General features: G+C 32.9%; 1 protein-coding gene and 1 long non-coding RNA gene across 2 annotated transcripts; one reads left to right on the forward strand and one right to left on the reverse strand.

Moving 5' to 3' along the window:
• Positions 1 to 1,260: 1,260 nt before the first annotated feature.
• On the forward strand, positions 1,261 to 9,885 carry LOC143044405 (perlucin-like protein). The gene is made up of 5 exons (XM_076216409.1): positions 1,261 to 1,397; positions 2,016 to 2,107; positions 2,734 to 2,821; positions 8,663 to 8,889; positions 9,751 to 9,885. Exons 1-5 carry the CDS (start codon positions 1,262 to 1,264, stop codon positions 9,781 to 9,783), a joined length of 576 nt encoding a protein of 191 aa, XP_076072524.1. The 5' UTR covers position 1,261; the 3' UTR covers positions 9,784 to 9,885.
• LOC143044406 (uncharacterized) lies at positions 8,618 to 9,927 on the reverse strand. Its single transcript, XR_012968671.1, has 2 exons — positions 9,812 to 9,927; positions 8,618 to 8,849 (listed from the first exon to the last, which is right to left on the reverse strand). It is a non-coding gene; the product is annotated as an uncharacterized LOC143044406 (long non-coding RNA).
• Positions 9,928 to 14,206: the final 4,279 nt, after the last annotated feature.

Raw genomic sequence — 14,206 nt, forward strand, 5'->3', positions numbered from 1 at the left:
AGTGTTTTTTTTTTTTGTAAATTAATTCTTCTTTTATTTTTGTTGTTTTTTATATAGTGTCGGTTTGACATCATCTTCGCTATCCAAAGTTTAACGATACGGTCCCCTCCTTTACACTGGATCGTAACATTTGGCTAGCGAAGATGGTTTGACTTGGGATTAAATTATTTTTTATATTATTAGTAAGAACCTTTGGACTGAGCCTGAATCCTGGTACTATCGAAAGTACCAGGATTACAATTAATACGCTAGACGCGCGTTTCTTCTACATAAGACTCATCAGTGACGCACTAAAACAGAATTGATGATGATATAGCTATAGGAATTTCTAGCAGTATTCTTAAAATTGAATTACGAAAACAGGAAAATCTTTATGACGAATATTTAAGGCAACATATACATGAAATATATATACAAATAGTTTCTTCATAATCATTCTGAAAGTAAAAAGATATTATATAAAATGCGAGGCGAAAGATATCAAACGGATTGTTCGAAAATAAACTGACAATGCAAAGCAAGGACCGTCGTATAACTAACGTTAATATACGTCCTTGTGCAAAGGCAAAACAATGAAAATTAAACGACTAATTTTTAAGTTAAACAACTGTTACTGTACAGTGTCAAAATATAACATAGAAACTAAGACTGAATAACACAAATCCCACCCGTCAATAATCGGACGCGAGCTCAGGAGTATCGGAAGGGTAAGCAGCACTTGTGAGATCCACATGTGACACACGTCATGTTGCTCATGTAAGCACACACTCGGTGATAATTCTTAATTCGATAGGTCAGTCAAATTGCGAAATAAAATAGAATTGTTACTGACATAAAATTGAGAATGGAAATGGGGAATGTGCCAAAGAGACAACAACCCGACCATAGAAAAAAACAACAGCAGTCTTTACGGAAGCAGCTTGGAATAGAAATTGACGTTATTGTGTTGTTTATAGACGCTCGATCAACCCATATGTTACATAATATAATACCAGAATCTTGTGCCAAAATATCATTGATGCTTATTGATTGTTAAGCTTGACACGAAAAGGTTGCACATCTCTTATTTCTTCCCGCAGAATAGTGCTTTATAAAAGGTCCAGTTCAAGTAAATAGCCAAAACAGTACTGACGGAGAAACTGAAGGTCTGTTACTTAACTATATTATTACCTCTCAGTATATTTCTATCTTTTAGTTATAAAATTGTTTTACTTTAATACCATGTGTACTCTATTTCCTACAATACGCTTATACATTTAGAATGTTTGTCTGTGCCCTGCTGGTGATATTCTGTTGTGTTTCTGTGATTAAGTCCGAGACATGTTATGGAAAAGACGAAAAGTCGATCATATCTGACATACGGTTATCGCTGAAGACATTGGAAGACAAACTTAATGGTAAGAACAATATTTAGGACTCAAAACAATCTAGAACAGAGAAGAAACTTTAAAGACAGACATGCATCAACCGCTATATATATTCTCTGTACCATATATATATATTAAATCTGTATATATGATAAAATTGAGAATGGAAATGGGGAATGTATCAAAGAGACAACAACCCGACCATAGAGCAGACAACAGCAGAAGGTCACAAACAGGTCTTCAATGCAACGAGAAATTCTCGCACCCGCCGGAGGCGTTTTTCAGCTGGCCCTAAACAAATATATACTAGTTCAGTGATAATGAACACCATACTAAACTCCAAATTGTACACAAGAAACTAAAAGTTAAAATGATACAAGACTAATAAAGCCCAGAGGCTCCTGACTTGGGACAGGCGCAAAAATGCGACGGGGTTAAACATGTTTGTGAGATCTCAACCCTCCCCTATACCTCTAGCCAATGCAGAAAAGTAAACGAATAACAATACGCACATTAAAATTCAGTTCAAGAGAAGTCCGAGTCTGATGTCAGAAGATGTAACCAAAGAAAATAAACAAAATGACAATAATACATAAATAACATCAGACTTCTAGCAGTTAACTGACATGCCAGCTATTCATTTATTAGGAAAATCTCCAAGATGTCCAGCAGGTTGGAAGCAATACAAGAATCACTGCTATTACTTCTCATCAGACAAAATGTCGTGGTTTGAGGCTGAAGTAAGTCTAGAAAAACTTTTTAAGATCTTATTATACACCGAATATGAAAACACCATCAAGTTTTGCTAGTTTTGATTATACATCCTCTCTTGAAGTTGTATTTTTCATTTCTTCAATAGTTTCTGTGTTTTTATTGTTATACATTCAATAATCTGTTAGTGAATGTGATGAACAAATGTTCAACTTGAAATCGACCCCAATAGAATGTCTGATAAAATTATGGTTGGCGCCATACACTTACAACATGGGACAATTGTGTATAACAGTACAACATAAGAATAAACTATAACATATAGTTGAAAAATCAGCTGCATTGTGACAAAATATATACCGGCCTACTCTGATTGAAGCCTTTTGTATTATATATCTAGTATTGTTTGATATACTTAATATATTTATGTTTCAACCATAATTTACTCTGTGCAATTGTCATCGACATTCACTTACAAATATTTCAACAATAACTTGTAAATTGAGCTTCAGATTTCTTAAAAGTGGCTTGATAAACTTGATAGAGTGTCTGTTAATCAAATTACGCTAATATTTAAAGATCTTTGATGTATACCGTGGTAAAATTAGAGAATGGCCAAAAGTACATGCAACTTCGTTTTTTTTTTCATCCGCAGAGAAAATGTAGAAATATGGGAGCATATCTTGTCAAGATTGCAGATTCAAATGAAAACTCCTGGATCAAGAAAACGATTACTAGTAAACGTATGTGATTTGTCATGACGATCTGAATGAGGTCGTTCATATTATACATTTTTACATTTTTACTTCTACACGGGTGTCATTCGGTTTATCGAGAGAAATGATCGTGAAAGAATATCTAACGGCGGTCAAGTATTGAGAGACGCTCGTGAAAGTTCTGGTAACGGATCGTGAAAGACATTTAATCGAGAAGACATATGAAAAGTCAGTAAATATTCTAATTTAATTAATTACACAGACACATTTACGACAAAAGAAAACTGTCTGTCAAAATGGTTCAACATTATGCCGGATCAGTATGTCAGAATATCCAGTTTCAAAAGTACATAGTTATTACAAAACGACAAAAGGCAGATTGCTTCTCGACATTTCAATGACATAAAAAATGTAAACAAACACGATTTTTTTCACAAATTCGACTAGATAAACTACGTTTATCAGAACAAGGGCATTGTATTTGAATTAATTAAACGGTTCTCGATCATAGTTATTTTGTTTAAATATAATCTGAAACTTGGTAAATAAAGAACTGTTTACACAAAATTGATTTTTTGGATCGTGAAAGATCACGTACCGCATTTTTGAAGATCGTGAAAAGGATCGTGAAAGATCTGATGCTACGAAGACGTTCAAATTATTCTTCCATTATATGATAATTGATATTTGTTATTGGCATTGAGAAGGGCTAGATAGGTCAACATGTTCAATAGGTTTAAGCATTTCAAAGTATTAATATTTTCACAAAATGAAAAGAAATAACAACTACGGCAATAAGAAAAGACAATGGGTGACAAAACGCCGAAAATACATTAAAATTATTATTTGGGCATTTGTGAACATGTTATTTGTAAAATAGTTGGATTATTGTAGGATGAAGTTTGTTATTGTCATGTGAAGTACTCACTTATCATGAGTTATAGGATACCCATATTTTGTATATTGGATCCTATAAACTAAATGTCCGTCAGACAGGATTTGCCTTTTTTCATGGATGAAGATTCATTTTAGTGGTCAAGTCCGTATCGAGGATTCGTAAAGCTTTAGGATAACAACATCTGTTGTTATGATGGTAAGGTGTTTATTTTCGACTTGTGCAAGGTTTCAACTAACATTGAACTCATTAGCATGCATCATTCGGCAATGTTTGTTTTATGGAGTTTGGCCTTTTCAATATATACCTGTATGCTATAGCAACAAGGTGTTTCGTGTATGGTGTACATGTCTGTCTGCATGTTTCTTATATGAACAGGATGACTTCAATTGTGTTTGATTTATTAAATGATAGTAAAATGTCTATGTCTGGCTGTCGGTCAGGGTTCATATAATTTTGACCTTATGTTCCGAATTAATTGGCCAATCATAACTTTTACATTTGTCAGTTTCTATAATAAGGCACTGTAAGAATCGGATCACATTTATTTGGTGAACGGGATATTTGTAGAGATCTGTATGGCATGGTTTATCTGACCTTGGCCTTTTTTTATGAAATATTGACAATCTTAAGCGCATTTGACACTTCTAGTAAAACCCTTGATATTATAGATGTTCAACAAATATACTATCATAAGTAAAGCAAACAAGACATTACAGCATTTGCGCTTTGGTATTCTATAGTATGTACTATATAGTTAAATCAATCCTTATCTGCGTTGTTTATAAAGAACTTAAAAAGTTCTGTTGCACAAAATGTTGGTTATCGTTCAATCCCAAATTACACATGAAATGTGCTGTTTTTGCTATGATTTTTTGTTTGATGGATAACATTTTGGTTTAAACGTTGCATATCCATATTATTGACTAACTAGTGTCGGTCTGCCTGAAGTGCACTAGACCGATTCACAGAGCTGAATTTTTCACACTTATTTAGACACGTTATTAATTTCGGTTTTTTTTAACTTTCGAGGTAAAGTGCTGAATAGAAAAAAAGATAATAGCTTTAATGTTCATCCTTATCAAAATAGTTACAGGCTTCAACCACTTGCAGATTTATCAAATGGTAAAAGAAATACTTATTTCTGATTACTGATTACTAGTATTAAGTCTGGTCACGCATTTTCTTTCACGATCGAAATAATACGTTGCCTGATCTTTCACGATCAAGTTTGATGGAAATTCAACAAATTCAAGGTTTTCATAAACAAGTTAACGCTTTTAATGGAAGAACATACTTTCATTTTACTGTACTATCAGACACACCAAAGATTAAATTTCAAATATATCATGATATTCTGAAGTATGACCATTATAGGTACAAAAAGCGTGTTATTTGTAATTAATTTCATATACACGCATTGCGCCTTTTGTGTTTTTTCAAAAAGTACTTCATATTTTCTTTATCTTCTTTCACAGTTATGTTGAGGAAGTTAAACCATTTTGACAGACATATTTTTTTGTTCGGATTTGTTCCACGTTTTGAAAATTAATCGATTTTTTCAAAGATTCTGAACAGGAATGTACATTAAATGTCTTTCACGATCCGTTACCAGAACTTTCACGATCGTCTCTCAATACTTGACCGCCGTTAGATATTCTTTCACGATCATTTCTCTCGATAAACCGAATGACACCCGTGATATAGTAAGTTAAGTATATATATACTAAGAGAACCATCATTTCGATAGCACTTGCGTATTACTAACGGTAGATTTATTTTTATCCAATTCTTAATTATTACAATCTTCAAACATTTATTTATTCAGCCAACAATAAATGTATGAATGCAAACGTGAATCTACAAACTTATACGTCCATGTAAAAATCAGACAAACATAATACCACGTACTAGACACTACTTTGCTGTTCTTATCTTTTTTTGTGGAGATTTTATCAACATCCATAGTTTGCTTTTGCATAAGGCATAATAACATAATAATTCTTCCATCACAAGACGAGACAAGGATTGGTCCGAGACCACAATTATTTCGTAGAGCATTTCTTTTAGAAGATAAATGAAAATTTAAAAAATCCCACCTGCGCTTTCTCAATGAAATTTTTACAGTGTGTTGTACTACTTTTGGGACAAATCATATCAAAATTATAGAAAACTTCATTGGCTCTAACTCAAAATATGGACAATTTTATGTTTAGGGCGTCTTGAAATCTTTTGACAGCTTCCGAAGTGCTAATTTTCAACCTTTTTTTAGCTGGAACAAATCACTACTTTCCTTTAAAATTCTGAACCCAAAGTTTTTTACAGTGTAATTTCCCCCCCCCCCCCTTCTTGCAATTTGAGGCATTAAACATGGAGAAATAAATTTGGAAGGGGTATAAAAATGAATGGCAAGTAACCCACTGTCAACACTAGGGACTATATTTGTGAACAATGAAAATCAAGGGACGACAATTGTGGTCTCTGACCTAATAGGATAGAAAGAGTTGACCAATCTTAAAAAAAATTGGTATGGCCAAAGCTTAATAATTTATAACACTGCTTACAAAGTTTCAAAACAATAGGATATATTTTATAGACAATATGTTAAATTCTATACTCATCTTTGCGTGTTAAATTTTGAGGTTAAAAATGAAAAATTTCAACTATCAACATTTGGGGCTTCAAAAATTAAAATATTGCAAAATAATACTTTTTAAATGCCTTTTTTTTTTTTTTAAATATATCATTTATCATGTACTAAAAGCAAAAGAGTACTCATTTGATTTATCAGACTTAGCATAATTATTCAAAAGTCAAATTTATATGAGCCTGCGCCTAAAAATTGAGGTTTTTCAATGAAGGGGGGCCTTACATGAAGATGTAATATTTTGCAGCAATTTTAAATTTGTGAAGCTTTTTGGTTATAAATAATCCTTACATATGTATTGAATGTACTTTAAATAGAAAGAAAAGTTACAAATAACATATTATATTAGTTTAAAAGGGTCTTAGGCCAAGTAAGACAGGAATAAATTTAGGGTCAATTTAGGCCGTGCCACATATTTACATTAAAAAATGCATATTGAGGCTATAAGAAATAAAAAATGTGTCTTTTTTTATCATTTCTATACTCATGTGACATGATACAACAAATCTGAGCACAAAAAGACTCTTGCAATTAACTTTTCTTGCAGACAGTATGGTCTGATACAAAGATTTTTGTCTTTTTAGTAAAAACTTGCATGCAATTTTAGTCTCAAAAGGCTTCTATTTAAACCACTTGCTATCCTACAGAAGAAAAGAAAGATATTATGTGAAATGGAACATGTACAATAGACATTTTAAAGTGCTTTTGATACAAATTTAGTGAGGTCTTTATTATGGACTTCAAATTTTATGTACCAAGCTCCCCACTTTTGACTTTATCCAAACAGGGCGTTAGACAAGGGTCATTTATACAACACATTTTGCACATATTATCTGAGATAATCTTCTTTTCTTATAGATTCAGAGTTCATAAATAAGTAAAAGAACTAGATAAAGGCATAGAAACACAAATATTGACACATGAAAACCTGTCAGATAGAAAGTCAGGATGCCATTTATGCATCAATATTGAAAAAGCTATAAAATGCCAAATTTGGTCATTTTTGCAAAAATTCTATAAAATAAAAGTTTAAATCCTGTAGTTTCATGCTATTTGACAAATTGACACCATCAAATCATTTAGGGAAGTTGCCAAAGTAAAGATTCCATATTTACAGATTTCACCTCTTAGGTCCGAGACCACAATTATTTCGTAGTGCATTTCTTTTAGAAAATAAATGAATTTTACAGTGTGTTGTACTACTTTTGGGACAAATTATATCAAAATTATAGAAATCTTCATCGGCTCTAACTCAAAATATGGACAATTTTATGTTTAGGGCGTCTTGAAATCTTTTGACAGCTTCCTAAGTGTACAATGCATGCGTTGTCAATCTCTAGCTAGGGGTTAAATTGAAGTTCACATGAATACGGATTTAAAGAGGTCGACTCATTCACTTGCAAGTGAATAACCAATTATCAATGTTTCTTAACGTTATTTGACAAAATTGAACCTTTTTGCGAATTGTTATTTGACTATTTCACTTTAATTATTGATTGAACAAAAAAAATCAAACTTTATATTTTTTTATATATCTCGTAGCTAGTGCCCCTTTAAGTTCAAAGTGAAACCATTGAACTATATTTTTCGCCTTTGAAGTACTCAGTCCTAATCTGGAGCAGTATCTTTAAGAACATCAAAACCATGAATACGTAAAGCTATTTACACACCATTTGTTGAATAATAATATTTATTATTTATCATTATTACCAGCATTATTTAGTACATATGAAAGAATTAAGCAATTAAACTATAGAAGATTTAAGTTTTATAATTAATTAATCTAGCGTACGTACATTGCTGTTTTTCATGTAACAATAACTCAATGTAACCGTAGCCTCAATGATTATTGTTACATTCGTAATTAATCGGTTCCTTACCCAACTTTCCATTCTGGCAATTAGACTCCAATGTAACAATAATATTTTTATCATTGTTACATTTCCATGTAACCGTAGCCAGTGCCTTTATGTTTAGGGCGTCTTGAAATCTTTTGACAGCTTCCGAAGTGCTAATTTTCAACCTTTTTTTTTAGCTGGACCAAATCACTACTTTCCTTTAAAATTCTGAACCCAAAGTTTTTTACAGTGTAATTTCAACCCCCCCCCCCCCCCCACCCCCCTTCTTGCAATTTGAGGCATTAAACATGGAGAAATAAATTTGGAAGGGGTATAAAAATTAATGGCAAGTAATCCACTACTATCCGGTGCAAACAATAACAATACATATTTTAAAAGTGAAGTTGTTTTTATTGCGCACTGTTCAGAGTAAACGACGTGTACAACTTTTTTGTTATTTTTATTTTTCGTTTTCCTTAAAATGTAAGTGGTAAAACAACAATATTGGCTCGGAGCAGCAGATCATTTAAAAGAAGGTGACTGGAGATGGATGAACGATTTGTCTAAAGTACAATACTCCGGGTGGCATCCCAACGAACCAAACAACTATGCTGGTAATGAAGATTGTGCGCTGATTTCCATAGCACATAGCAGCCTTTCCTGGAATGATGGAACCTGTAAGAGCAGTTTGGGATATATCTGTGAGAATCAAAAAGTACGTATCATAAGCTATTTCATTTTCTCGTTTATGACATCACCGGACAACTTTACACAAGCGTTTGATTGTCAGGTTATACAAGACGGGTGATACTAGTTGATCTAGGTTGCTTATTCGTCTGTAGCACATTGGGGAATCACTGATTTTTGGCGGGGTTAGTGTTTAACTTCTCAAGCTTTATCCTATTTTGTTTTGTGGGATGCTGTATGCACCGTACCATCTTTCGTCTTTTTCTTTTAATAATTGTAGTGTCTTTTAATACTTTGATTTTGTATACTGATCTATATATACTAGTATAGAAGTTTCAAGTTTCAAGAAATCGACTGCAGGAGAAATGACCTGATTTTCAATTTTATTTCAAAATTTTTATGTACTGGATATATATATAATAACTTTTCCCCAAAATACATCGATAGCATAATAAGTCAAAAATTTGGTTAAATATATATTTTAAACGATACATCCACCTGTTAATCCATACCACGACATAAAGTTAATTGTAGGACAGGGTTGCCGATATTAGAAGAGACAATGGGATCTTGTCTACCTTCCCCATAACATCTAAGCTCACACATTAAAAATTAAAAAAAATCTATAACACTTATATATATGCTTACCAAAAAAAAACCCACAAAAAAACCCTGAAATATAGACCAAGACTCCCCCTGCCCTCTCCTCTCAAGTACAAAGATACCAAAGACACTAAAACACCAATTGTTTGTATGTCATTCAGTGAGGACTGTAGACTCGATCTTAGTTTAGCATGTTTAGTAATTTTGAATTTGCAAAATTAGAGATTTTTAACTTTTATGACGAAACATACTTGTTTGTTTCATTATTTTCTATTTCATTTTTCAGGGATCTATGTGCTTGCCTTGTTGCAAAGTGTAAAGCGGACACATAAAACAATACAACAAACCTATAAGTTCCTCGATGCTGTACATGTTTATCTATGAATAAAGATTTTCACTCTCAAATAAACTTTTAATTGTAACATAAGGTCTTCGGAAATGTTTCTAGATAACCACACCTTATACACTTATCATTTATAGAAGTCATTTCAGTTGTCTGAATTCTTGTTTTATCTAATCAGTTGATGACCTTAAACTATATTTTCATTTCAATATGCATGATTTCATTATTACATTAATCACATTAGTTGTTTGAAATATTTCTTTATATCCTGCAAATTGTTATCTGTATCTTTATTAGGTTATTATGTTGGCCATTTTTTTTTTAATTCAGTTGGAAAGAAATGTAGAACTCTTGTAAAGTAAATTTCATAACTTTACGGACGCCATCACGAGTTGGTTGACCGTTATGGAATAACCGTTTCACAAATGATATCGGATATGTTCCTTATGTCGTAACTACAATCCCCTTCCCTTTCATGAATATGACCTACCGAATTAGACTATTTACCGGATTTGTAATCACTTAAGCAACACGACGGGTGCCACATGTGGAGCAGGATCTGCTTACCCTTCCGGAGCACCTGAGATCACCCCTAGTTTTTGGTGGGGTTCGTGTTGTTTATTCTTTAGTTTTCTATGTTGTGTCGTGTGTACTATTGTTTTTCTGTTTGTCTTTTTTATTTTTAGCCATGGCGTTGTCAGTTTGTTTTAGATTTATGAGTTTGACTGTCCCTTTGGTATCTTTCGTCCCTCTTCCATAAGTTTGATAAAAATAAGGACAATGTAAAAAGTTTACGAACGACGACCCCGAAGGTTGACGAATTTGAGCGAAATAGCAGACATGACCTTTTATATCGGGCACATTTCAATAGAGAAATATCTATAGGTTGGCACATCTTTGTAAATCAAATAAAAACTGAAAAAAAATATTTCCAAAATTTTGCGCGTCTGAGTTTCATATATTTCCATGGAGTTTTGATAATGTTAGTATGTTTTTAACCACAGACTGAACTTATAATGTTGACGACGGAATGTAGAACTCGTGTACGGTCTCTATAACTCAACGAAAGCAAGGATTATATATAGGTTGCGGTACTTCCTATAAGACTTCATATACCAATAGAATAAACATCACAGAAAGACATGATATTGTGAAATGTCTAAAACAACTAGTACAGAAAAACAAGAAAGAAATTTCAGTATTCTAAACACAACTAACACAATATAAAATTATAATGTTATTATTATCTTATAACTTAATTCACACTTTTGTAACAAGACATACATATACTTTCATTCACATTCGCCAATTAAAGAAAGACGTCTACTTTCAGTTTTAACACTAATTCTAATGTATTTCTTTACTTCCGAAGAATGACCTTTTTCAAAGACACCTTGCTAGGAACAGCTCCAACCTTTTGTCGTTCAGTTTGTATACCATCTTTGAAATTTTGTGTCCTAAAACTTGCTTCATAACGAAATAATGCACATTATTTCGGTTTCATCTTCAATCTAGCAGTGTTAAGCCTGTGCATAATTTTACAAAGGTTTGAAAGATGATAATTAAAAGATTTCCAGAAATATTTTCATAAAAATATAACACTTCAATAAGCCAATATATTACGCTAACTCATGCCTCCATTGTGATCTGCAACGGTGATGCCACATTACATAGTCCAAATGCCAATAATATATAGATATTATCATCCATTTGTCATTAGTATTTGATAAGCCATATCCAAGACCAGTTAAGAGACACTCTGAGATCCACACAATGCATCCAATTTATCCTTAATCCTCGGTATTGGATAAACATCTTTTATGGCATTTTCATTTAATTACCGGTAATCCGCACAAAGTCGTCATGATATGTCTTTTTGTGCTAAGAGAGTGGGAGCGGACCATTGACTATATGATTTTTCTTCAATACTTTCCTATTGTAAATGCTCTTTTTTATTTTTCGAATCTTGTCTTTTGAACATTTTTACTCGTCTCGGTGGTTCTTTGATAGGTGTTTCATCATGTAATTTTATAGAACAACAATCATTTTCATGTTTTTCAATAGAAATTGTAAATACCACTTGTAATTGCATTAAGATTTTCCAAAGTTTTATAACAATCCCTGGATGAAGCCAGGAATACAGATAATATGACAGCTGTTTACCACTCATCCGTTGGTTGATAACGTTTAATTTTATTAGTTTTATGGATTTCCCATTTTTGAATTTATCTTAGAGTTCGATGCTTTTGTTATATGCGATTCGAAATGGATATCAGAAACCCATCTCAAAATGGCTTATCTGACCTCGACACTTGACCTCAATATCTAATTGCATTCTTTCTCATTAAAATGGGGCTAACAGAAATATAAATTTGGTAAAGATATGTACATAGTACTGAGCCGCCTACTATGTGTTATAGTAGTCTCAGCATAGTAGGACCATTTGGTAATCTTAATTTTTACATGTCACATGACCTTGACATCATCTCATGAGGCCTTATGTGTACTACGATTAAGCAAGGATTTGTATAGTACTATACAAATCATTGGATTAAGTATGTAGCTCCATACCCGCCAACTGTCACTATTTGCGGCAGATTTCCCCCATGGAGGCTCCCAAATGGAAATTTTGTAAGAGCAATTTTGTCCACTATTTTAAAGAAAACAATTAATTTAACAATGGCTATGAGCTTGTTAAAGCACGAAGAAGCCAAAAAACCATATTAGAATATATTTGAAGGCCCCCTTAAAGGTTTTGTAGGACTAAAAGAACCATCTTTCACGTAAAACCCCAATGGGCATTTTGATAAGTTGGCAAGTAAGTAGCTCACTTCGTAGGTTCAGTGTTGTGTTTTGTATGGAAGTGTATCAGTTGATCATGCAATTGTGCCCTAAAGTATAATATAAGACAAATTGAAACTTCGAACAGCAAGAAGGTAAAATCTTGCAATTATAATAATAATATAATAAATTCTTTATTTAAAGAGAGTAAACACAGTTAGTTACAATTACTAATCTTCCCTGAGGCCCTCATATACATGTATAAAATTGGCTTTGGATTTTGGATGACAAGATTTCTGTAAAAGTTGAAGATTGATGAGGGACGCCAAGTGATACCAATGTTCTGAAGGATCTCAGGATAAATTACAGAAGCACTATGGGAACCATGTCCAGTTGCATTTTTTATGAAATGCATTTTTGTCTAAAAATAATCCTAACCAAATTTTTCTCCATTAACTATTGGCATTATCGACTGATATTAGTTGTGATTGAATGAATGGTTTAAAATAAAATATATTTCTTGAACATATGGTTAACAAGAATGTGTCCATAGTACACGGATGCCCCACTCGCATCATCATTTTCTATGTTCAGTAGACCGTGAAATTGGGGTCAAAACTCTAATTTGGCAATTAAATTAGAAAGATCATATCATAGGGAACATGTGTACTAAGTTTGAAGTTGATTGGACTTCAACTTCATCAAAAACTACCTTGACCAAAAACTTTAACCTGAACGAACGGACGGACAGACGGAAGGACGGACAGACGCACAGACCAGAAAACATAATGCCCCTCTACTATCGTAGGTGGGGCATAAAAAGATAAAATCGGGCAGCAGATATGCACAGATTCTAGTCTCAATAGCTGCTGTGGCAAAGAACTTTGACTGAGTGAAAGCAATACCAATAAAGTCTGCAGTATATTGTGGCTGTTAAACAACCAATTGTGGTACAGATAATGTAAACTGTTTAAATGTTGTCAAGAAACAGGAATGTTGACCTCGTGACCCCCTTACAGACAGACATCCTAGCAGCATATAAAAAAATCAAGGATAATTTTGTCACAACTTGGCTTTAAAGATCAATCCTTCCAGATGAATTTGTAAATCCTCCAACCGATCTATAAACCTATTAAAGATGACCTGTTACTAATAGTATACCAGTATCTGAGAAAAAGATCTGATCACCAAAACTTAACTTTGACATATGAACCATGAAAATAATATTCAGGTCAGATTAAAACTGTTTCCCTCAGTTTAAGTTTGTAACCCGGATTTGTTTTTTTCTCAATCGATTTCTCGATCGAACAGCGGTATACTACTGTTGCCTTTATTAGGCAGCATTTGAATCTTATTACCTCAATAAACTTGACCTTATACCTTAATTATCTATAAAACAAAAGTGATGACAGGTGCATTCACTGAACTGTCTTGCCCTGCCTAACTTATCATAATTGAATTTGTGTTGACTGTCTATGATTTGAAAGTTAATCTACTACAAGCATCACATATGCAGGCTACATTATCAATAATTAATGAAAAAGAAATAAGGGTAAGACAAACCATGCCAGCTAGACATGTACACTTACATTTATTCTATACACAAAATAAAGTGGCC

Source organism: Mytilus galloprovincialis, chromosome 9, assembly GCF_965363235.1.
Source record: "Mytilus galloprovincialis chromosome 9, xbMytGall1.hap1.1, whole genome shotgun sequence".
Lineage (NCBI taxonomy): Eukaryota > Metazoa > Mollusca > Bivalvia > Mytilida > Mytilidae > Mytilus > Mytilus galloprovincialis.